This window comes from Carcharhinus amblyrhynchos, chromosome 9 (assembly GCF_965287045.1).
Source record: "Carcharhinus amblyrhynchos chromosome 9, sCarAmb.v2.hapA, whole genome shotgun sequence".
Lineage (NCBI taxonomy): Eukaryota > Metazoa > Chordata > Chondrichthyes > Carcharhiniformes > Carcharhinidae > Carcharhinus > Carcharhinus amblyrhynchos.
This window is the reverse complement of record NC_137332.1, coordinates 31840525-31867388: the sequence shown is the minus strand read 5'-3', so window position 1 is coordinate 31867388 and position 26864 is coordinate 31840525. Positions and strand designations below refer to the sequence as shown.

The window sequence follows — 26864 nt, the reverse complement described above, 5'->3', positions numbered from 1 at the left end:
AACAGGTCATTAACAAAGTCATAAGCAGCAAATAAATGAATGAGATGGCATTCGCAATGGACTTTAAAAACAATTGCATTGTACCTTGGATTAATGGTATATAGGTCTTTTCGACAATCCTTCACAGATCAAGTTCCTTATCACAGTAGCGTCACCCAATTAAGTTGTGAAGCAGATACTAAGGCCAGAATTTTCCAGTCATTCCCGTCAGTGGGATCTTTTGGTCCCGGTGATGTTGAACCCTCTCTCCCGTCACTGGCTTTCTAAGTGGCAGGGTGTGCATACAGTGAGAACCCCATTGATAACAGTGGGGCCAAAAGATCCTCAGCCTTCAAATAGGCCACCAGTGTGGGGGATGCCAGTATTCAGTCACCTGCCTGTCTTCTCAGCATATGGGAGGCTATATGCAAGGAAGTGAGAGGAAGAGAGCCAGAAGGTAAAATATTTTGGCTCTTCTCATCTAATTGGTGGTTGGTTATAGAGGAGAGCAGTGGTGGTTGAATCCTGAGAGTAATTTTACTGTCTGCAATCTTTCCATTGAATGTCATGTGGGACAGGCCAAGCCATAAGAGTGAAGCAAACAGCTCAGTAGTTCAGCCCGCTCACATTAATCCTCAATAATTATTGGCACAATGTTACTGAAAGGTGTCTAAAGTTGCACGGGAAAGGAAAGTCAAAACACAAGGAACATAGAGAAAACTAAACGCAAACAAAAACCTCTTTAAAAAGTGCAACATAACATATTGATCTAAAAATGGATTATACGGACAGAGTAAAATTGTTTCATAATTCATCTTTCAGCCAGATCCCATGAACAAATAAAAAAAATCTACATTTTCACCCTGCAATATTTTGGTACTCTGTACAAAATAACTGAATCAATCATTGCACTCCTTTTAAAAGCTACTGGTTTTACAAACACTTACATATTTGGTTTATTTGTTGTATATTTATTTATTCTGTATTTGCAGAAATATAGATTGTTATGCTGTTGAGATGATTATATTTTGGAGGATGAAATGCTACATTCAATTTATACGTGGAACACCAAACCCATCTTGCTCCAACATCGAGTGCAATAAGGATGAATATGAATTATCTTTTTTATTCATTTACAGGATGTGGGCGTCACTGGCTAGACCAACATTTATTGCCCACCGACAATTGCCCTTGATGAGAAATTTCAATATTATCATTCTGAGCACATGTTTAGAGAGTTGAACATTCTAATTTACCAAGATAACGCACCCTATGTGTTTTATTTGTCATTTTCACCTCTCCCCACCTCCCAAACCTAAAAATGTATCAATCGGATTTTATGCTTCTCCACAGTGGAGAATTTATCAATTTACTCTTATGCTTCTGGGGAAAGTTGTACTCCATTCCCTTAGAGGCAGAATTCAATGGGTGAGCAGAGTTAGCCTTCTGTAAAGAAATCACAGCGTAATGGTCGATTGAGATCCCCCCAAAAAAGTGTGTACTTTAAGTCCATATCTCAGACTGAATTCTTGGTCTTAGCTGTATTTCCAGGTCAACACAATGAATAGAGCCCAGATAATACCACAAATAGAGATTTAAAACAAAACTTATAAATCAAAATATTTGGAAGGATGTGAAGACATTAGAGAGAGCGTGGAAATGATTCACAAGAATGATTCTGAGGTGAGGAACTTCAGTTATAAAGTTAGACTGAAGAAATTAAAACCATTTTCTTGGAGAAAAGAATAAGGCTCAGAGGCAATTTCATAGACATATTCAAAATCATGAAGTGTCTGGACTGAGTAGAAAGGGAGAAACTGTTCTGACTTGTAAAAAGATCGAGAGAGAGAGGGCATAGTTTAAAGTAATTGGCAAAAGAAGAAATAGTGCTATGAAGTAAAACAGTTTCACACAGCGAGTGGTTTGGGTCTAGGGTGCACTGCCAGAGGATATAGTGGAGGCAGGTTCCACTGATAAATTCACAAGGGAATTAGACTGTTCTCGGAAAAGAAAGATTGTGCACGGTATTGGGAGAAGGCAGGAGAATGGCACTAAGTGAACTGCTAATTTGGAGTGCTGGTACAAACACAATGGGCTAAAGGCTCTTCTTTGGCACTAAGAAGTCTTTGATTCTGTGATAATTTTCTAATTTATAGTTTCCAGTTACTGAAAAGAAAGCAACAGATATAAAGGTCAAGAGCAGGAAGTTTGCTCAGTTATGCTTTTGTACATGGGAAGTGAGAGCTTAAAGCAAAATGAAAGGCAAGAAATATTTTATTTCCAAAAGCACACCATTGCTAAAAAACTGGCTGCATAAACAATGGCACTGTCTTTGTCTTATGAAACTGTTTGGGTGGTAGGCAAATAAGAGTATTACTAAGTCAATCATTGAGATTATCCTGAATTAAAAGTAAAACAAAAAGGAAGTTTAATTATAACACTTTAGTGAAAACTGTACAGTGAAATTAAATAGCACTGTTAGAACAATTCTGGGACAAGAGATTCAGGCTGTTGAAATAAGTTTTTTTTTCTCTGAAAGCAGTAAGCAATCCATGTTAAAATGAGAGCAGACAGTTCCAATCTGGGTGCAAGTCCTTTGCACAAATCTGTCCATATTCCAGCAATAGTTGGCAAACTCACTTAGAGAGGTCATAAGAATAGTTGGTGTAAAGAAAGAGAAAATTCAAATGATACAGTTGGAATGGTCTTAGGTGGTTGAGCTGAATTGTATTAGTGGAGCAGAGGAGATGAAGCTTTACTCTTCAATTAATCTAACTAGAAATGTTCAGTGGTGAAACTAGCATTCTAAATGTAGGAAATCTGTCCTGAAAGATGTTCAACTGAGGTACCACCAATCTGTTCAGGTTGATGCAAAAGTGTAGGAGAGCTTGCCCAGTATCCTAGATAACATTTACCCATCAAGAAACACTGCTAATTAATGTCTTAAATAATCTCACTGGCTAAGAAGTGCTTTTAGATGACACAACAACATGAAAAAATATTAAAAGTGCAAACATAAAATCACAAACAATTTTTACAAATATCTGATTTAATGATTCATATATCTTAGAAAATAATGTTTAGTTTTAGATATTAAAGTGTTAAATACAAACTAAATGGAAACCTGATTGAGAAATGGGTAACATTGAAGTAACTAACGTTCAAACAGACTTTGAGTTATTATAGTTTCAAAGGGTAACCAGTATTCATCTAAGAAAATTGATTTAGCAGGAAGAAAACTTCAACAATAGATGACCCATCATTGAGCTTTTGGTAGAGACAAGAAGTCTATACTTATTTCAATAAGGGATTTGGATTATTCATATAGTTCCCAAATCAAAGAAGGTAAAAGCATCTTTGTAAACAAGGGAGTTTATTTGGTGGAACCAGGAAGTCTGGAGAGAGAGCTGTAAACTCCATTAGAGATATAAATTAGTTCTGCAAGTCCCAGAATCAAAAGTGTTGATACTGAAAGGTAAAAGATAACTGGTTTACATTTCTGTTTGATAAGAACATCCCATTGCCATTGACATGGGCTGTGATGGTAGGGGGATTTCCTCTGTTGATGGGTGTGGGATGTGTGTGTGTGTGATGATGTGTGGGCGTGAGGGTTGTGTGTGTGTGTGTGTGTGTGTGTGTGTGTGTGTGTTCACAGAAGCAGGTAGTCAACAGTTCAGTTCAGGAACAGACTAGACAGTTGCAGCTCATTGGATCAGGAGAGCATAAGAGATAAATGTCAGCCAAGTCTGCATCTCAGGCAGAGAAAACATTAACTTTATTGTTCACCATGTGGGATGCAGGTGGGACTTGCACACAGTTTGGAGACAGAGTTTATAAAGGGAAAGAGGTTGGAACATTTTTCTCATCCAGAACCACAGGAAAAAAAACTACGGTAACTTTTATAGAAAGCAAATGGTTAGCTTGGAGAAGGTAGAGAGAGAGAGAGAGAATTTGCCACAAATTGTAAAGCAATCCATGCCTGCCTAAAGGCTGGACACGTGGAATAGAGGCCTCCAGGTACCAGAAGTGTTCCAATTTTTAAAATCATTGAACATGAATGCAGTAAAACCTAAAGCTTGAGCTGAGGATTCTAATGTTGTGATGTTTTAAAGAAAACTGAGGGAGCTGGAACACTGAGGAGAAATTAAAGTGAGTTCTGGAGAGCTGTGGCATACTTGATTTAGTTCCATAAGAAGCAGTGAATGGATCCCCAAGATTTTGTGATATATAAAAGAGAGCTCTTGGGTGGAATTAAAAAGAAAAATGGAAATTAAGTACATATACTACAGGTAGGGTTTTCCAGCTATGCTCATCCCAAAACTGGTAAATTCTGCCCAAGGTCAATGGAGCTTTGCATGGACGGTGCCCTGCTCACTATGATTCCCGTGGCAGGTGGCATCGTAAAATTCCCCCCATGTCTTGACAAGCTATAATGTTAAATTAGTCATTCTTGCTTGATTTAACTGTTATAATATAGTCCAGGTTGTTTTGTTTGAAATAAAGAAAAACGACAGCCAGGCCTCCACCTTAAGCACAGAAAATACTAATTTATTATTCAGCATGCAGAATGCAGGTGAGAGTTAGCACTCAATTTGGATGCAAGAGAGAAAGCAAAGCTGGATGATTTGACAAACCTGGAGCTAGGAAAACAAGCAGTTCAGCTTTGGATCAGCCAAAGAGAGAAATCTGACAGGAGCTGTGGAACCGTGGTAGACAACAAGAATAGAACTTTTATAAGACAGGGGTGTTTCTAATTTTCTGTTATATGGAAAGTAAAGTTCAGACTTGAGCTGAAAAAGCTCAGACTTTACAAGGCATCCGTGAAAAAGTTTGGAGTTACTTCCAAGAAAGTGATAACTTCAAGAAAGTGATAAGTAGCCAAAGACTTTCTGCAGAGGTTTTAATGCAAAAGTAAGATTCAGTTGAAAATTTCAATATATAGTATGTGTGATTGTGTTTTATTATGTTTTTTGATGTACAGCATAAGTGATTACCTGAGACTGTGCTTATTCAGTAACTTTTGCATTACTTGATTCTTATATAGAAAAATTAATTTGTTTCAAGCCCTGGAATCTTGTGGTTTCATTCTTTCAGTATGGGTGTATAAACACTGGGTGTTTATTTCTATTTAAACATTAATAGTCATTCCAGGGATCAAAATAAAATTAATCAAAAAGGTAAAATCTTTAAAAAGAACATTGCGGATACAGAAATATACAATACTTGTTTTCACCATGAATTTTCCTGTTGCCAGGACCCACATCATCACATGGGTGACTGGATGAACTTGCGTTTTAACCTGATGATAGTGGAGTACATTCCCATTGTCACTTCATCCCATGATAGCTATGGTTTCTATCCCATTCCTCAGGCATCTCTCACATTTATCACAACTCTGTCCTCAATGGCGCAGCGTTCAAACTATATGCCTCAATGACAATTAGCATAGAAAGCTCCTCCAGAGAATCAAAACAACAAATCAAATGTACTAATAGGTCTGTTGGCTCATTCAACAGCAGCTGTTAATAAGAACATAAAGAACATAAGAAATAGGAGCAGGAGTAGGCCATCTAGCCCCTTGAGCCTGCCCCGCTATTCAATAAGATCATGGCTGATCTGTCGTGGCTCAGTTCCACATTCCCGCCCTCTCCCCATAACCCTTAATCCCCTCGCTTATCAAAAACCCATCAACCCGCGTCTTAAAAATATTTAGTGAGGCATCCTCCACCACCTCAACGGGCAGAGAATTCCAGAGATTCACCATCCTTTGAGTGAAGAAGTTCCTCCTCAACTCTGTTCTAAACCGCGCCCCCCTTTATCTTGAGACTGTGCCCCCTAGTCCTACTGTCCTTTCTGAGCGGGAAGTCTCTCCACCTCTATCCTATCCATCCCATTCATCATCTTATATGTCTCAATGAGATCTCCCCTCATTCTTCTAAACTCTAACGAGTACAAGCCTAGTTTATTCAGCCTCTCCTCATAGTTCAACCCCCTCAACTCCGGTATCAGCCTAGTAAACCTCCTCTGCACTCCCTCCAAGGCCAAAATATCCTTGCGTAAGTACGGCGACCAAAACTGCACACAGTACTCCAGCTGCGGCCTTACCAATGCCCTATACAGCTGCAGCAAGACCTCTCTACTTTTATATTCAATCCCCCTCGCTATGAAGGCCAGCATCCCATTAGCCTTCCTGACCACCTGCTGCACCTGCAGGCTGGGTTTTTGCGACTCATGCACAAGGACCCCGAGGTCCCTCTGCACTGTTGCCTGCTGCAGTTTTTCGCCACATAAGTAATAGTCCTTCCTACCATTATTCCTACCAAAGTGGACCACCTCGCACTTGCCAACATTAAATTCCATTTGCCAGTTCCTGGCCCATTCGCCCAGACTATCTAGATCCTTCTGCAGATTCTCCACACCCTCTGCGCAATTTGCCGTTCCACCAATCTTGGTGTCATCAGCAAATTTCGACACCATACACTCCAGATCATCTATGTAAATGGTAAATAGCTGAGGCCCCAGCACTGACCCCTGGGACACTCCACTAGTCACCAACCGCTAATCCGAATAGCACCCATTAACCCCCACTCTCTGCCTCCTATTTGACAACCAATCCTCTATCCACGCTAACACCCTACCCCCAACTCCATGCCCCCTGACCTTCTGCAATAACCTCTTGTGAGGTACCTTGTCAAACGCCTTCTGAAAATCAAGAAAGACCACATCCACCGGCTCTCCTCTATCCACCGCCCTAGACACATCCTCATAGAACTCCAATAAATTTGTCAGACACGACTTCCCCTTAACGAAACCGTGCTGCGTCTGCTCTATCAAGCAATTCCCCTCAAGATGCCTCGCTATTTCCTCCTTGATGACGGATTCTAACATTTTACCTACAACAGACGTTAAACTAACCAGCCTATAATTCCCTGCCTTTTGCCTGGCACCCTTCTTAAACAACGGCGTAACATTAGCCGTTTTCCAATCTTCCGACACTTCCCCGGAATCCAGCGACGTTTGGAAAATAACCACCAAGGGAGATAATGGGAGATGAACACTAAATGCAACAAATGTATTTCAGAGAAATTTTGAAGATCTACATTGGCTGAATTGGCATTAAGGAAGGAAATGCAAAACAAAGCACACTTGATAGTGATAGTTTACTATCTCTCACCACCACCAAAAGTACTGCTGCCATGGATTAAGTAAAGCAGGCATCATCTAGAAATATAAAAAATTCAAGAGGATAGATTTTGACATTATGTAACATTGCAGGAACAGATAATAAGGAATCATCAATCCATTTTACATGATTGCAAAGGGGCTGCCAATTTGTGACTGCCCATTTTACATTATCACATGACATTCTCTAGGCACAATGAAGAGGAGAAAGGAATATTTTCATCCTTGCATTCTGCCAGAATTTCTTGGGCATCATCTAGGTATGTTACTGAGTCCAGTTTAAGGATGACACTGTGGTAGGAGAAAATGTTTCCAGCCAGAGAGAAATGCTTGGAGAAAGCTGGTGCAAGGACGTGCACTGGTAAGTCTGCAGATTGGGTTCAAAACTACACACAATACTCTTGATTCTGTAAGATATTAAATTACTTCCCTTGACCAAAGCTCTATTCAGCTTTAAGAATGACAAAACTCATGTGTTTTTTAAACAGCTGTCAGACATTGTTTCAGGTATTGTCCAGAACCACCTTGGACAATATTTTTCTATTCGTTCTATAATCGTCTTATCATTTCTATCCCAAGTACAATATATTTATTCACATCATGTTGCACCTGCTATTAACAACCAAGACTTCAACTAGTAGGCCTCAACATCTGGAGCTCAGTCCTTAACCCTCTTTGCTTCTCTACTCTTTCTTCTCCTTAAAACTACCTCTTCAACCAAGTTTTTGGTTACCCTGTCCTAATACCTCCTTGTAAGCTTCAGTGTCAATTTTTGTCTGATAACACTCCTGACGAACATCTTGGGATGATCCACTACATTGAAGATTCTATATAAATGCAAATTGCTGTTGGTTGTTGTTGCCACTTGTCTGCCCATAAAAAAAAAATCCAGATTTCCTCTTCACTAAATTAATTATATCTACTACTTTCAGATAATTTAGAAAAAAAAGTTTTAAGCCTGCAATTGTCAATCCCTGTTGCGCTCCACTAACCATAATTCTCCACTAAGTATACTTCCCGTCTACACAGATGCTCTGTCGTCTATCATCCAGCATCAGCGCATCTCAGTGCATCTTTGAAGCATCCTATTTGAACACATTTTAGAGAGAGTACTTCAGTGCAGAATGATTCAAGTGCATGGAATGACATGAGGCAGAATTTTCCATCCATTCACGCCAGTGGGATTTTCTGGTCCTGCTGCAGTGAATGGAGATTTGGCTGAGCATCAGATTCTCTGTTCTCACTTGCAGTGGTGACAGGGTGTAAACTGCTGGAAAACTCTGCCATGATTTATGTTTCGGTACAAAATTCTGCATGCAATGAACATATCCGCAAGGTGATGATCTGGGGGTGAAACAATGTTGCACTAGCAATTTCCCTCAAGGAGGAAGAGAAAATCAGAGTGAAAATCACCTTCCCTTCCTTTCATGAATTTTCCAGCAACTGGTCAATACAGCACTAATGGCACTGACGTTAAAACAGGCCAATATGTTGTTCCTTCAACTTGAGATAGTACATCGCAGGAAAAGAACACAGGAAGGAGAAGCAAGAAAAACCTACTGAATATGCTGCAATTTTTGTAAAATGAAACTTTGAGTTAGTAAATTATAGAATATCAGAGAGCACTGAGTTTTTTAATGTCAGGATTGCATGATTGTCATAAATGCCAGATAGTTGCAGAGAGTATAGATGCTTGCTTTTCCTGCAATTTCATCTAAAGATTCTTTTTAGTTATCTGTACTCCCTGGAGGTGCTTTTGTTTGAATGAAATCTAGCTTCAGGCTACAATAAGTGTTTTTCAATTAGGGCTGTCACAATATAATGATATGATGATATATCATGTGATATTAAGCCCGTGATAATCATATCACTCACTTTTTCCATATCATAGTAATCATACAATAACATTATCATAATAGATAAACACGAAGGAAGGTTTTGGAATGCTGCTACAAGAAATTATTTTTCTCCAATAAACAAAGTTATCATATTCTGACTTTTCAATATTAAACAATAATTACAGGATTGCTGAATGACAGATATTTGAATTGATACATATACATGGCTAAGAATGGGCCAAAGTCTTTTTTAATATGCACAACAGAAGAATAGTAATGTGGCTCATTCAAAACTCCATCAGTCCTTTATGATAGCAAAGTGATAGATAAGGTGGCAGATAGCCCAACAGGATGGCATTATAAATAATTGATATGATCTTTATCATTATTTTAAAATATTCAAAACTAAAATAAGTATTTTATTAGTATTGATTAACTGATAACTAAGGATTTGCTTTCATGAACCGAAACACCAAATTGCTGCTTTTTCTGAATTTGAAAGGCACCCAAGCATGTTACAATGATCTAAATTTAAAATATTTTTGCTCATGATATACTTTTGGTTACGATTTAATTTAGTGGACTGTTGCATAGGCTCAAGTAAATTTTGGAAGAGGGATATTTAGATTCTACTTTCTAATGGTTCAAAAAATAGCCTTGATCATGAAAATCTGTTCATCTGATTAGGTATTTAAAATTTTTATATTTAAAGCAAATTGTCCACATATTTTAAAAAAAAGCAAACTGGATATTTCATTTTTATAAGACATTTAAAAGCAAATTAACTTGTTACAGCATTTACCTTTGATATGTTTTTATTACTTGTAAGGCAAAATGTTGTCCTCTTCCTCCAATCTTGATATCCCCTCCTGCAGGTCACACCCATAAGCAGTGAGATATAGAAATTTCTATATGTTGTGAAAGATATTATTATATGCGCCTGCTGTACAACCAAGATTAGACTTTGAGGGCTGTTGGAATTATTAAAATACAAATGCTTTGATATGAAACTCCTTCACCTCCTTGGGTGTAATCCTTAAGGTGGACACAGCAATGTAATCAATGTTGTGTCTGTTTTGAAGATGTCAAAGGTCTGCTGAAACATCTTTTCAGTCTCATTAGAAAAAGTCCAGGTTAAAAATGCATACAAATGAAGCTAGATCAATGTGGGGTGCAAGCGGAACCCATATCAATATATTTCCTCTGAATCTGAAAATTTGAATTTCAACACATTTAACAATCATTCATGTGGTCAGAGGGGAAGATACTTAGTTTTAAATGTGACTTATCATTTGCCATATAAATGAACTAAGAGATATGGGGGAAAAGCAGCCTAAACCAGTTAGAATAATTTATTTTAAAACGCTCAAAGGATTATAATTAAATGATTAGAAAAAATATTATTCCTTGCTGCATCTGAAAAACTGAACACAATGTAAAGAGCGTCCTTGAACAAGTGCAATTGGAAGTTTGTTGCAGTTTTTACAGCTAGGGAATGGTCAATAGGATTGATGGAGAAATGCCCAGCTTCTAGTACAGATCACTGGGGAACATCAAATGTATTTTTTTCACCAATCACAGATGGTCCATTTATATAAAGCAGGAAATGCTCAACACATCAGGCAGTAGCTGTGGAGAGAGAAACAAAGTTATGTTTCAGGTTGATGACCTGTTGTCAAACCTTTGACATCCCTCTGCTCCAACTGCTGAGCATTTCCAGCATTTTCTGTCATTCTTTCAGATTTCCAGCACCTACAACATTTTGCTTTTTATTGATGTTGTCTTCATTTTTATCTTACATTCATGCCAAATTCCACCTCCGTCACATTGCCCAATTTAGCTCATCTGCTGCTGAAACCTTCATCCATGCTTTTGTTACCTGTGACCTCGACTATTCCAGTGCACCCCTGACTGGTTGACCACTTTCTATCCTCCATAAACTTGAGGTTAGCCAAAGTCTGCTGCCCAGATTTTAATGAACAGCCAAATCCTGTTTCCATACCACTGCTGTGCTCACTGATATATGTTGGTTTCTGGTCAATTGAAGTCTTGTTTTTAAAATTCTCATTCTTGTTTTCAAATCCCTCCCTAGCCTTGATCTGCCTATCTCTGGGAGCTCTTGCAGGCCGACAACCTTCAGGGATATCTGAATGTATCCTCTTGTGCATTCCCAATTATAGTTGCTAAAATATTCTTGCCTGGAGATGCCTAGGCCCCAATCTCTCAAATTCCCTCCTTACAACTCGTTGCCTCTCTATCTCACTTTCCTCCTTTAAGAAACCACTTAAAACCTATTTCGTTGAGCAAGATTTTGGTTATCTGACCTAATATCCTACTACCTAGGCCGAAATTCTCTGATTCGTAAGCCCCACCACTACTTCCACAAAGAAAGGAGGATTTGGAACTTAGCCAAATCTTCATTCACTGCAGCGGGATTGGAGAATTCCGACCTATTCTATATTAAACACGTGGATATATAAATATGACAATTTCAAAAGTAAATCAGATTAAATGACTTTTTAAAAATAGTTAGTACATGCTATGTCGCTCATAGTGTTATTTGCAGCTCCATTTGGTTACTATTCATGTTTGTATGGCAATGTTGTTGATGCACAAAGACATTAGCACTAAAGGAATCACAGTTGTTCACTATAAGATTATAAGGTTATATCCAGGGAGACAATGCCTCCATTTAAAGGCAACAGATTGCAATTATCAAATTGGATGACATATTCAGTACGTTCCCTAAGTGACATTCATTGTATTGACATCTATTAAAATAATTTAAATGTTGCCTTATAATATTTTATTGAAATGAGAAAATACCAACTTGCTTGTTTTAAACTATATTCTGCTTTCTTACAAAATCAATGGAAAAGAACAGCCAGGCAGAGATCTTTATTCTCAGAAAGTTAAATATTATTTTAAAAATTGTTTTCCACATTTCGCTTTAAAGCAAAAGCAAATGCAGCCAAACACTGAAGCCTTCTAAAGAGCTACGAATGTCAGAAACTGACAAGCCTAATCAATCAGTCAGGAGTGATGCTATGTTAACATACAGCTAATCAGACTGATGGGATATACAGAATTTGTCAGGTATTTCCTAGCTGATCTCTAAAGATTAAAAAATATATAATGCATACACACAACTACCTATACACATTCACACAGATCATCACTAGTTTGATTTTCATTCAGCATTCACAGCATTTGCAAAGTTGAGTGACAAAGGCTTGCCTGCATTAAAAATGAACTGATATCTTTCTAAAAAGTTGTAAAGAGACTGTAGCTTTAAATGAATTTGTCCCTTATTTACCCTTGGCTTTTGCTCTTGCTCAGGGAAGAATGGCGCTGGTCTGCTCTAAGATCTAAAAGCACCATGCCCCAGCAATCAAAGCACAGCTTTCAGGAGAATGTTAGAGTCAGTACTCAATGCTACACATTTATCAAACCTACGAACCTTGCTGACGGAGCGAATCCTTCCATCATTACAGCCTCTCAGTATAGGATACATATGACTAAGCCAGCCTTCATTTTTACAGATTAATATTCTCTCTTTCAACCTTCACACTGTGATAAATAGACAAAAGAGACAAAAGGAGAAAACGAAGTGAAAGAAAGAGCAAGAGTGTGAATACAATTCGTAATAAGTTAAATAAGGAAAATGAAGTAAAATAATTTAAGGTCCAAGTATCAAAAAGTTAAAAATGGCTGTTTTGAGGATTAACTGTTCTGTATCTTTTGAAGTTGTTTATGCTCTTAGACCATAAACTACACAATAAGGTGTCAGTTTTAATATATTTTGTTAGACATCAATTTGATAAACAAAATTAAACCTTTAAAGAACGTTTCAACAAATTAGAGTGGGCAGAAGCTCAACAGGCATATAGTACACATTAAATTATTTACTGGCAAGATAGCATCAAAAAATTACCTTTTCCTAAAGACATGTATTTATTTTTAGCCTGGCACATTAGTTTATTTAAACAAAACATTTTTTTATGCATAGATAACTGGAACCAAGAGAAAAAATATGTTCTCTTGTTTAATACTGATACAAGAAACACAGGTCTATGTAGAAAATGTGAAGACATTTTTCCTGCTTTGGGTAATAGATAAAACATACAAAACAAAATCATGGAGAGGACATCATTTTACAGTTATGAAGTTTATAAGATTATTACATTTTGGAACTATAGCTTTAAAGTTAGGTTGAAGGGATTCATGTGATCTGTTTATAAGACTGCCAGACAGTAATCCTGAGTAGTTTGATTGTTAGAGATCAAAGAAAGCTTAGATTGTTTTATTGGTGAAGATACAAGGTATGTACTCCTGAGGCAGGATTTCCCAGTGGCGCTTGCCCCTAAGTTGGAAAATTCCCCTCAAGATCAACAGACCTTTGCATGGTCTGTGTCCTGCCTGTTACAATTCCCATGGCGGGTGGGATGGTAAAATCACCCCCCCTTGGTGTCAATGGCAACAGTATTGGAGTTTACAATGAATAGACTCGGAGTCTCCCAAAAGTGCTAGAAAGGTATTGGAAGTACCAGACTGTAACCGATTGTGCTGTAAACTATCCACTTACTTCTCAGAAGAAAGTGAATGGGGGTCAAGGACAATTAATTAGCATTTTTATCTGACTGAAAGTTAATGTGTTTTGATGATTCTTCTTCCCCCAGGAACTCATCAGGTCTGTGTTACCAGAATCTATTATCAGGATCTAAGCATGTGATTAAATATCAGCTGATCAAAACAAAAGCATGGATTTGTGATGGTAGGTTAAGCCTGCATAATCTAGTTTATTGAGGAAGTCACCTGCGTGTCATTAGGAGAGGACTTAAGAATGCTGTCTGTCTGGACGCATACTAAAAAAATGTAAAAATGAGGGTACATAGAATTTGAGGTAACCAAATGGCATACATCTGTCTATAATTGGTTATGAGTTAGGAGACAGAAAATAAAGATAAATGCTAAAAAAAGATGGCTATGGAGCTAGGACTAGAGGAAGGGGCTACCTGGATAGCTCTTTCAGGGGCTGGCACAGATATGATGGGTTGAATGACCTCCTTCTGTGCTGTAAAATTTTATGATTCTATAACCTCCGACTTCAACTATGGCTGGCATTCTCCAATACCTCCACAGTGAATGGAGTTTTGGCTAAGTGCCAAATTCTCCAGACTCGCTGGCTGCGGATGAGATCGGAGAATTCTGCCCGAAGGGTTTGTTCTCCTGCTGGTGGAAGGTGACAAATGCTGTTCATCATGCTGCCCTTTGGCCGACCTCCTGATGCATTTGATTGTTAAGATGCCTGTAGAAAATGCTAACATTTAAAAAGAAATTTGACATTCCAGTTAATACTTGAAAAGGGTGATACAACAAAATTTCACATGTAAAAGTTCAACTGTAAGAAATGACTTTAAAAAGCTATTGCCTAAACACTATTTTTGTAGGCAACTTACATTTTAAACTACAGGTAGAGCATCATTTTCTCATAAATCTGAAAACAAAAGCATCGAGAAACCACATTTTTTTAACCTCAGCGATCTTTATCGTGGAAGTCTAGTTGCTTGGCCGCGTGGGTTACTTTGCAATTTTTGTACTGAACATGTCAAAAAGAAACTTTCTAATGGTACTCTGTTTTTATTATCCCAAAATACGTCTTACTTTCGAGTTATTTTATTTACTTTACATTACAGATACCCTAAGCTTAGGCCATTGAAATTTAAATTTTAAATGTGGTGTCCGTAAACAAAAATGATCTGAAATCAAAAATACAATTGGCCCTGAGGGTTTCAGATAAAAGATTCTCGACCTGTGGCAAAAATGACATTGCCTTCTATACTTATCATCCATTGAACTTACAAAGAAGTAAAGTCCTTTTAGTAAAGAGTCCACAGTTGCTCCCATCTTCCAATGGATTCACCTCTATCCGTTTCATTAGGTGATTCCCTGAGTTTTCAGAAACTTCCTTAAGTGCATCAGCAGTGAAGCCTGAGGTTTGGCATTTGCCGTATTTGGTGAACAGGAAAGCATACCTATCGGATTGGATTTTTGTTGAGTCAGGGTGACTTGGGAGCCCTTTAAAAATGATGGGCAGGTCCAAATTCTGGAATTACCACCTTCACTCCCAGATTTTCAATTTTTGGAAAGTGCCTTTTAATGATGTGGGCTGATATGTGTAGCAAACCCACGCGAGCCCACATCCTATATTCCCAACCTGGCAGGCTCCAATGCTGGGATAGGCATACCCTGGTTTTCTGTCATTTTCATGATTCTTAGCACTTGAGAATGGATATCTGAGTTCTCAGCCAAAAATACATAATGTAGTTTGGCTGAGAGTCCAAATTTATTATCCTGTTGCATCCCCTAAGCCCCAGGGAAAACAATTATTTGATTGACAGCTCTAGGTCTTGATCTATCTATACGGTCAACTGCACAATGTTTATTTACACATCCTATTGTCAAAATAAGGTTCACTGGTCCTAAACAGTACATAGTGGTGAGGCATGGATATGCCACAGTTTGGCATGGGACTTGAAGAGCCAGAGGAATGGTTGGGGAGGGAATCACTTCATATGGGGGCACGAATGGAGCATGTGAAGTGCGTGGGTGAGGTGTGGGGATGTGAAAGATGAAGGCTGCAGGGCCTTCAGTTTGTATTGTAATGGGACGAAGTCCAAAACCTGGCAGCTCCTGTAGCTGCCCCCAAAACTTTTTGGGTTGGCTTGTGCAACTGCAAAATGCACCCGCCTCCTCCTCCCCACCACAATGAAAGTTCTATCCTTGCAGGCACTTTCTCCCAAGGTGGGTTGGCTAAGCCAGGAATTTTCTCAAATCCTACTATCCACCTCAGGGGATAAAAATGCAGCCCTTTATGTCTACTGTCTGTTCCTAACTCACAATCAATTACTGACCCACATCAAATTCCATGCATTCTCATTTTTGCCACAGTCCACACAGACAATATTCATAAATCCTCTCCCATCAACAAGCAAATTACTTCCTCAATGAACCAGATTAAGCAAAAATGACCTACCCATCGCAAATCCAGGCTGATTTATTTTGATCAGCTGATATTTAATCATGTGCTCAGTGACTCTGCCCTGATAAGAAGATTCTGGTACTACGCAGCTGAAGGTTGTGTAGTTTCCTGGTTTCTTCCTCATTTTCTTCTTAAATAATGGAGCAACATTTACAATATTCCAAACCAAAAGCACAATTTCAGAATTGGGAGGGCTTTGGAAAATTGTAATATTTGCAATGTCCTTATCTATTTCTTTGAATACTCTAGGGAATAAACCATCAGGTCCTGGAGATTTGTTGATCTGAAAGCCCATTGCTTTCTCCATTACCATTCTTTTACTTATATCAAATCTATTAAGTTCCACTTTTGCTTTTATCTTAGATTCACATATAGTGTTGAGTATTTTGTTGCCTTCCTCCACTGTGAAAAATGATATGGTTAATTATTTAACATCTTTACCATTTCTTTGTCATCCATTTAATTTCTCCTCCAGTTAACTTTAATCAATGCAGATTCCCTTTACCACTCAATAAATTTAAAAACTTTTACTGTTAACTTCAACATCCCTTGCTAGGTTTCTCATATGCTTTTCTTGTATTGCTTACTTCTTTCTTCATTAACCTCTGTTGCTTTTTATAGCTCCCGCAGTCTGCTCAATTTCCATTTTTCTTTCATTTGTGTAAGCCTTTACTGTTTGCCTGATGGTGTATTTGTTAACCATGGATGTTCACCTACACCACTGCAATCTTTGCCCTTTTGGGCTGTGTACTGGCTGCATATTGTGCCAAGTAGTTCTTTGAATACTTCCCACTGTTGGCCTGCAGGTTTACCCATTAACAGCTTAGCTCAATTTATTGTGGTTAATTCATTTCTCAACGATTTGAAGTTTGCCTTATTTAAATTTAAAACCATGGTTTATGACTCTCTCTTCTGCATTGTAAATGTAATAATGATTTTAATCACATCACTGTCACTATTTGCAAGATTCTTTTTTGTTGTCAAATCATGAACTAATTCTGGTTTGTTGTCTATCAGTAAATCCAGTATAGCATGTTCCGCTGTCAGTTCTAAACAGAATACTTGAGAAACAGCCCTTTGAAATTCATTGTCATTAATACTTAAAAATGTTCTGCTGCTCCCAGTCCAGGTAAAAATTAAAATCTTCCATTATAAACAGTGTTTTTGATGTAGTCTCACTTGATCTCTGCACTTATGTCTTCCCTACTCCATTACTATGAGAAGATTTACATTCATTTTGTATGTGGCATCATTCTAGAACATTCCTTTAACCTTCTCTAGTTCAAATACTAGTGTGAAGTGTGACCTTTCATGATCGACTTCTCATAATAAACTAAATTGAATATTAATTCAAAATTTAACATTCAAAATTAAACACATTATACTGAAATAACATATTTTCTATCAGAGACAAATTTATCTGTTAGTGAGTGCAGTACTTTATATGCAAGTGGCTGAATTTTTAAAAATGGATTTGGTGACTTCAACCTTGAGTAAAGCAATGTGTATGAGGCTTGTGATAACAGACGTGCTGAAATGAATTCCTGTTTTGAATTCAATACTATGCATTAATCTAGCTACAACTGGAATTATATATATTAATGTAAGTTTTAATAATTGCAGTTATGTCTTGATTAATGCATGGAGAGAGCGTAGAAGAGATTTACCAGTATGATGCTAGGAATAAGGGACATTACCAGGAATAAGGGACTTCAGTTATGTGCAGAGGTTGGTGATGCTGAGATTATTCTCGTTAGCGCAGAGAAGGTTTAGGAGGGATTCAATGAAAGTATTCTAAATTTTAAGGTGTATGGTAGAGTTAATAAGAAGAAACTGTTTCCACTGGTGAGAGGGTCAGTAACCAAAGGATAATTTAAGATAATTAGCAAAAGTTCTTGTTATATGTTATAATACAGAATGAATTGCTTTAAGGAGTGGTGGAAGCAGATTCAATAGCAACATTTCTAGAGAGTATTAGATGAAACAGATGTAAAGGAAAAAAACTGACAGACTGTGAGGAAAGTATGGGGTGGTGAGCTAATTGGATAGCTCTGTCAAAGGGCTGATACAGTCACAATAGGTCGAATGACCACCTTCTGCGCTGAAAGATTCAATGCTTCTATGAAAAAGAGAATACAAACTTACTTCCAAACATTTAAAGAATTATTTTTCTTGTTCAATCTACATATAATTTCCACTGCAGCAATTCCACTAATTACAATAGCTAGACAAGGTGGCTAAAAGCTACATTTAAGTCAGCTCAGTGAAGGGCCTCATGACTTCTACTAGTCCTCTGGCAAATCATGGAGGATTCAATAGCTGTGATCAAAATGCAGAATGATCTTTGCAGTTTGAACAGGTCCTTATCTGAAGAGCTTCAGCTGTTAAACAGTGTACCTTTTATTTCGACTCCCCACTTATCCCCATTAGGAACTGCTTAACTAACCTTCTTTAAAATAAATCTGTTATAGCTATAGGACAGATGGATGATTAAAACAGCAGGCAAGAGCAGAGTCCTTTAAATCAGCTTGAAGTCAACCCACTCCAGCATGTAACCTTGTGCATCTTCACTGCAGCTATTTATAGAGATTTTTAAAAAATGGTTCAGATGGTTCATCTTTTAAAACTTCAGTTCTTAGATTCATAGAATTTTATGATGGGTAAAACTACTTGAGTGCTGAAACATTTTTAAGTAAGTTTTGTTTCTCTTCATAATACTTCTGTTATTTGCAGCATTCAGCTTTAAGATATACTGCTTCTGATACAATGTATCATTAAATCTTAAATAACAATACATATCAAGCACACTATTGGGCAACTATAATAAGTAAACTGTGTTGAGACAAAGCCTTCTTTTTTAAAATAAGACAAAGCTGTTTTTCGTATGTTATGGTGAAATCCAGAATTATTTAATCACAGTTTAGCTGCTAAGTGTATTCGTTTTTCCACATATTTTGTAGAACTTAATTTTTGTTTTTGCCCTGGTTCAAATACCAAGCAGCTGGCCAGCAGAAGAAAAACTCTGTTACCATTGATAACACATTATTGGGAGAGAATGATTGACCACTCTGTCATAATTTAAGGGTGGTTTGAGAGGATATCCTCAAAATAAACCTTATTATTCTCAAAAGAGCTTTCACTCACTTAGAACACTTTGTTAAAATGCTAGTGAGCAAATCAAAGTTAAAGATGCAAGAAAAAAGTTGCATCATGGCATTATTATAAAAGTTTCACTGACGGTCTGTGGAATAAAAATGTGTTGCTAGAATTCTTCCAATTATTTAGACCCAATTTCAAACCCACACTGGTGAAATCCATGCTTCCTTTCTCTGGTTGTAACTGTCTTTAATTGAAATTAGCTTGAGTCTCATAGGCCAATAACACAAAATGATTCATAATCCTCAATCGTTGTTGTAAGGAGAATGGATGATGTGGGAAATACAAATTTTATAATGAGTGCAGTTGAAGGTGTTTCTATTTAAGGCTGGGATTAGAGCATATTATTGGAGGAAAATGCTATTAGCAGCAGGGCCCACAACTGTCTTGGTCCTGTTTCTGGAACTGCCTCTACTTTGCTATCTCTCTCTCTCTCTCTCTATACTGTCTTAAAATCCACAACATTTAAACCCATACTTTTGGTCATCTCTCCTAACTCTTCTGTTGCTATGCAGTATCCACTTAGTGTCTACATCTCCTCCATGAAACACCAGGGACATTTATTATATTAACATTATACTGTACAAATACAAGCTGTTGTTGATGTTACATCACTAGAAGTGAATTGTTACACTGCTAAATGTGAAAAATGTGCAATTTCCCCACAGCAAGATTTTTCTTTCTGATCGCAAGATTCACTATATAATCAAAGAATCTTTGTTTGAAGTTCCCCCATACATTTACCCATGAAGCCTGTCAAAATCTTCTATGCTTCAGTAAGATTGCGTTTCGTTCTTATAAACTTTAATGAGTATTGGCCCAACCTGCTCAACCTTTCCACATGAGACTACCCCTTCATCCCAGGAATCAAATTAGCAAACTTTCTCTGAACTGCCTTCAATGCAAGTATATCTCTCCTTAAATAAGAAGACCAAAGCACTCCCAGTGTGCTCTGACCAATATCCTGTACAGTTGTGCAAAGACAGTTTTGCAATAAAGGCCAATATTTTGTCACGGCCATACTGGTATGGTGATATTTCAACTCTTTAGCTACACTTCAGCAGACTGAAATTCAAGATGGCTTCTGAAAACTACCTGGTCCTTTTGTGCATTACAAAATATTTTCTGATATAAAGAAGGCCTTATTTCTGACAGTGAACCAATGTTTGTCAGACCAGGATATGAACTAAACCCCGTCGACACCTCCATTGTATAAAAAGGAGAATTTGCCTTCAGGCATGAAAGGCTACTGAAACACAGAAGAGAGACTGCTTGATGGGATTACCATAGGACCATTTGGATCATGACTCAACACTGATGTGAGCTCTCATGATACAGTGGCCATGTTGGTTCCCTGCTGAAGATATAGCAGAAAATTCAAACTGCTTGGCAACGAAACATCTTCAGATGCTTTTCCCTCAGAAAGAGAGTTCTGCAAAGAGCCATCCATTACTACTGATAGTTTAGCAGCCAAAGGATATACCTGCAACACCTCGCAAGAGGACCAAGAGCTCTCTCGTCTTACTTGTTTCCCCACCAAGATCATCTCAGTTCTCAACCTCTCTCAGTTCTGCTATTAGAACCTTGACAGCCAGAGAGAAATCCCTACTTTTCAATATCTTCACTTCTAGCCAAAACACTGACTCAATCAAGAAACATTGAATCACAATGAAATAGAGACTACGTTAAAATGATGGCATGAAACACACCCCCCTTTTCTTTGACCAAGTGTCATAAGACCTGGCGAGAAAACCACCTATCTCTCTGGAGAGAAACGCTCCAGTTTTCAGTCGGACCTTGACACTTCGCTACTTTATGGGGAGCTTGTGCTCTATATTTTGGCCTATATTCGCTACATTATATAAAGAAAAATACATTTCTGCTGGATAAGTATATGTTTGATTAACACTAAATCATCAAGTATAATGTACAACATTTTGTTCACTATCATACAAGAAAACAGATAATTAATGTGGGATTGGCAGTGTGTTCTTTCATGCCAGCTGACTGTATATGGAAGGAACAGTCAGCCTATTGACAAATCCTACCCTCTGCCTAAGCAATTTCTGGATTTCACTGTTATAAATTTGTAGTCAAAACGGCTGCTTGCCATCTGCAAAGTGACACATAAGCTCTTCCCTCTTATCTCTCTTAGCTGTATGTTAATCAGGACTCTGCTTAGTGCCTTCCTCATCTCAGTGTTATTATGCAGCTGCTGACCCTGCCTGACAGAGTCAACCTCCAGTCAATATTCAGGAAAGGTTGACGAGAAAGGACGAACAGTGAAGGGTTAAGGAGGGGGCACTCACTAATACAAAATTCAGATATTTAGTCACTAGCTGAGTTGAATGCAACTGAACACTTTTTACAATTTAAAAAAAGCTATAATGATAGTCATCATCATCTCTAATTGTAAAGAATGCAGTCAGTGAATATCTCAGCACTGACTAAGAATGAGATACTAATGCAAAATAAAATTAATTCATCTCTTCATGGAAAAAACATTTTTGTTACTATAAAGTCAATTCTTGGTCTTTTTTTTATACAAAGAAAATATTTTTTAAAATACACTGATACATTAAACTGACTTCCCTCATTTACAGTACCATATTGGATGTCTTTGAAGGACTAAAGTCCAACCTGAAATATGTGGCAGTTCCAGAGATATTTGTCCTCAACAAGCCCAAAGACAGTTTTTCCTTCTTTCAAATGGGGCACGTATATATCCCTTTATCTTAAAATCACAAAACAAACTAGGGGATCATTGTATTGGAAAAAAAGTTACTCCAATGGAATAGCAGGTGATTTGATTTGGCAACTCAACTTTAAAAAATATCAGTCAATACTTTATTACAAATACTAACAAGAGAGGGTTTTTTAAAGGTAAATTTTTTAAAAATCAGATGACAATAGCCTACAAACTATTTTGTATGTTTATTATTACGATAACATTTCACATTATTTGCCTTTCTTCATGTGCAAAGCAAGAATGGTAATATATACTATCATACTGAAAAGAGAAGCATGGTTGTCAAGTTGCAAAAGGAAACAATAGGTTAAAATGGTTAATGATATCAATAGTATATATATAACATGACAGCCGACTCACATCTTAAAATATAAAACCTGAAAATATGGATACAATGGAACAAAGTGGAAAGGGAAGTCTTTCAGTCCTAGATGGAAAACCAGCCAAAAGCACTGCTTGTAGTTTAAGGGTTAATGGAAGACTTGTGCCTTTGTCCTCTTACTTTCAAGCCTTTTTTTCATTCTTCCCTGATTTAAGACTTCTCCTCTCTACACTGACAGTAAGGTATTTCTCTCCAGCAGATTATAAGTCACTCTGGGCTATTATTCAAGTACAAAGTCCTGGCCTCTCTGCATTTAGACCAAATATAATATCCTTCATGCATACATTATCTGTCTTCCTATTATCTGGTATGATTTCTGAATTAAATTTCAGCAATGTAATATTGGCTTGAAGAGAGAATTTCTTTATAGGCTAGTCAAAGGTTAAAATACCAATCAAAATAACACTGCATATGCACCAAGACATTTTAATATTCCTAAACCCTATGATTGTAAGGACATAATATTTTTTCCTGATTACCCCAAAGGCAACACATGCTTACAAGACAGCTACGGCAGAGAGAAACTTCAGAGTTCAAATGGTACATAATATCCTATTTAGCAGTGACACAAATAGAAGATCCTAGTACCAGAATCACACCAGGCTTAGAGCCATCAACTCCTCATTTCAATGCAAATGGGATTGGCTATTAAGCATCTCTTAAGACCTCATCCTTGAAAACGATGCCTGCTACTCAAAGTACCTTTTTGAGATTAATCCACTTCTTAAAGTAATCAGGAACTGGTAGACCCAAGCACTGGCATTGTCCTGGCAGCCTAAGAGAAAGAGAAAAATAGTTTTATTTTATTACACTACAGGCCTTTTTATTAAGCTTATGGTGGTTGTAGGATTAAGGAGATAAGTTTTATGTCTACCTGCCTTCCAAACAGCTAAAGAGCTACTGAATAGAAAACCTGTAATGCTGTTTTCTATCTTATAAATCTAGCAAAAATCATCCTCATAATTTTAATACAACAAACAAAATAAAACTGCTTACATGTTATACTAGTGACATAAGCTTCAGGCACGAACAGAGTTCTTAGTATCTTTCTTTGTAAGAGAACTGCCACAGAAAATGCCATATAACTATCTTTTCTCTTAACTATACAGACCTAGTGATGGCACTCTTACACTATCAAGAAATGAAGGTGGCAGATTTAACACTGTTGAAAGTGTTGCGGCCCACAACAAGTAATGACATTCTGAAAAGCTACAAAAATAAAGAACAATTACAACACACTTTCATGAACTCTAGCTATATCACAGCTAGAGTTGAGGCAGTATTGCACTGTCTGTCACAGAACTTCTATAAAATGTGAGTTAAACATTATATTACAGCTGAATCCTGGTGAATTTGAATTACATTTTTGACAAGCACTGAAGTAAATTTCCAAGCTTTCAAAACTTGGAGCTACAGCCTGAAGATGGTCCAGGAAATACGCTTTGAATGAGTAACACCTGAATATTTTGCAGTCAGACTAAATCTAATTATTTCAAGGGAGTTGAGACTTCCCAGAGAAGCTCAAGGCAGTAACCAGATCAAGTGGTTTAAATGTTGTCCAAAAATGTAAAACCAGCTAATGTTCATCATCTGAACTCAGTTATCAGATTACTGCCTTAAATTCTGTCTGTGCACATTATGTACATGATAGCCAATGTACTTTACAGTTGTTTTTCTAACCACATCAGTGCTGTATTTCTGTTGAACCAAAAATATTTTAAATGGTAGTAGTACAATATTATCAGATTATTTTTTAATGGAAAATTTTAACAGGCATGAGCTTGCACATATTATAAATATTTTTATGGCTCAAGTTTCACATTGATCAAGTTCTAAATGGTTGGTGTGCAAATTATTAACTCTCTATACTTATGGACATTCCAGTAGAGAGATAATATTTAGATCAAGGTCTCTACAGTGTGTTTTTATAAAACATGATTAATCCGTAATATTGGTAACACTGCAGCCTATTTGGTCATTTATGTTACAATTGAACTTAAATTAAATACTTTAGTATATAGAATGTTTTACAAAGAGCTGTAACTGTACAAAAGATGATGGCGAAATTTAACAAACTGAAAGAAACAAGAATATAAGTAAATGGGCAACATTTTATGCTTGGGCATCCAGGTATTGTATTTATAATTCCTTGACGGGAGATGTTCTGGCACATTGCAATCTTATGCTTGGATTAGCTATGGATTTACCTCGAGAGTTAACTCTAACAGTATATTAATTTAGAAGAAAATAGGATTCCCTCATATCAGTGCCAAAGGCAGACTTACTTTGAGTACTACAAAAGATACCATTGATATAAATTGGATGCAAAGAGGCCTGTTTGTTATTTACTAATCAAATAACACGACATATCAGTTTGTTTCATTTATTTCTCCACTTTCAAACTGTTTAACATTGAATTTGATAATTTGATAATGCACTTCAACAATATCTTGAAATTTTAGATAGAAGGAGAAAAAATGCACTTTCACCAATCCATAAAATCTAATAAAGCTGGGAATTTTGCAGTGATTGTGCAAGTGTCTGCCATTGAGGCTAAAATTGGCTCCTGCCACCTGCTGCCCCCAAGAGGGCATAATCCTGGTGATGTCCAATTAAGTGGCCGCAGTTGGGGTTGCTATCTCAAGCAAGGACAGTGCCCGCCCAAACAGCTGCTGGCCCAATCAGAGAACCAGCAGCTCAACAGCATCACTGCTAGCGATGCCTGAGACTGTAGGTGGCAGGCAAGAATGGCTCGATTGCTGAGGTGCCCCCAAAGAAAGGTGAGTGGCATTAGGGACACCAGGGAAAGGCAGGCAGATGGGAATGGTTCACAAAAAACAAAGAAAAACACAGCACAGGAACAACACCTTTAGCCCTCCAACCCTATGCCGATCATGATGCCTTAACTAAATTACAAAAAAAAACCTGCTGCCCTTACTCTCTATTCCATCCCTACTCATGTACCCATCCAGATGTCTCTTAAATGTTGCTAATATGCCTTCTTCCACCACCTCCTCTGTCAGCGTGCTCCAGGCACCCACCACTCTGTGCGTGAAAAACTTCCCCTCACATCTCTCTTACACTTTCCCCCTCGCACCTTGAACTTGGTGCTCAGGGAGGGCAGCTATTAAATCTCGGGGCGGGGGGGGAGAATGGTGTTGAGCCATGGAGTAATCAAAAAGGAGTGTATTCCTCTACTCAGTACTGGCTGGTCGACTGCCAGACTTCATTCAGATTTCCTCACTCTGCGGCAGCCCCCCTACCCACCAGTGAGCAAAATGTCTGTGGAAGTGGCCTGTATTTGGCCATTTAAGTGGTTTATTGAATCCAGGCAGAGCGCCTGATCTTCCACCTCGCCCACTGTGCGCAAAATAGCATGACAGTGGGAAGAGAGCAGGTAAATCTTTGACCCCTTTCTATATAATTTTGCCCGTCCTTCCACCTCTAGCCTGTCACCAGCATTTCGCAAAATTCCAACCACTATATTTTCTTTAAAAAAATGTAAAATTTTTGTTTATACCAGTTGCATTGAAAACAACGCAATATTTATCAATTGGCCATTCTATAGAAATTCCACAGCTGACTGATACAGAACAAGAAAATGTATGCAAAATCTTTGAAAGTTTATTCTAAAAAAAAGGAAATCAAAAGTGCATTATTACAGCCACCGTATCATCCTAATTCTAAGTAAATCACAAAAAATTTGGTATTATCTCCAAGGGATGTCAAAGGGGATCTTGCTTTTGATAGAACAAGATTAGGTATTTTGCAGCTGCTGGATTCAACCCCCATTTTTTCCAGATAATGGAATGATCCTGCTATTCATGTTTTCAATCTATCACGTTTTTTCGCTTGTCCCATGACAATCTTCTTTAGCTTTTCACCCATCTTTCCTTTTGTTATTTTATCTCTCCTGCCTTCTACCCAATCACAGATCTTCTCTTTTGTTCCTCCCCTGTCTGCCCCTGCCTCAATATTGCTTAAGACCAGTTGCATCCCTGATTCTCTGCAGTTCTGATGAAAGATTATCAAATTGATGATCTTTCAATTTTGTGGGCAGTACTGTGGCACAGTGGTTAGCACTGCTGCCTCACAGCGCCAGGGACCTGGGTTCGATTCCCGGCTTGGGTTACTGTCTGTGTGGAGTTTGCGTGTTCTCCCTATGTTTTCATGGGTTTTCCCCCAGATGTTCTGGGTTTCTTCTCACCATCTGAAAGATGTGCTGGTTGGGTGCGTTGACCTGATCAGGTGCCAGAGTGTGGTGACTAGAGAAATTTCACAGTAACTTCATTGCAGCATTAATGTAAGCCTTTCTTGTGACTAATAAACTTCACCTTAATTGAAATATTGATGGAGATTTTAACCTGCCAGAATGTGTGCAGATGGCAAGTTAAAAAACCAAAAACTACTGATATGTCAGGAAGTCTGAGTTTAGATATGGGACACTCCCATGGGACAGGTAAATCAGTGACTTAAATAAGTTAAATGGCAATTACATGCAATTTTAACTCAGGATTCTACCTTTAACATAAAGCA

At 37.7% G+C, this 26864-nt stretch overlaps 1 protein-coding gene across 6 annotated transcripts in view; it reads right to left on the bottom strand.

Moving 5' to 3' along the window:
* Positions 1-26864, bottom strand: part of LOC145347693 (ERI1 exoribonuclease 3-like) — a 360320-nt gene that overhangs the window by 230816 nt on the left and 102640 nt on the right. For all 6 annotated transcript variants that reach the window (XM_080195394.1, XM_080195393.1, XM_080195399.1 and 3 more), the window contains one exon: positions 23031-23103. In XM_080195394.1, the coding sequence (XP_080051520.1) occupies positions 23031-23103 (73 nt within the window). The remainder of the gene's footprint in view (positions 1-23030; positions 23104-26864) is intronic.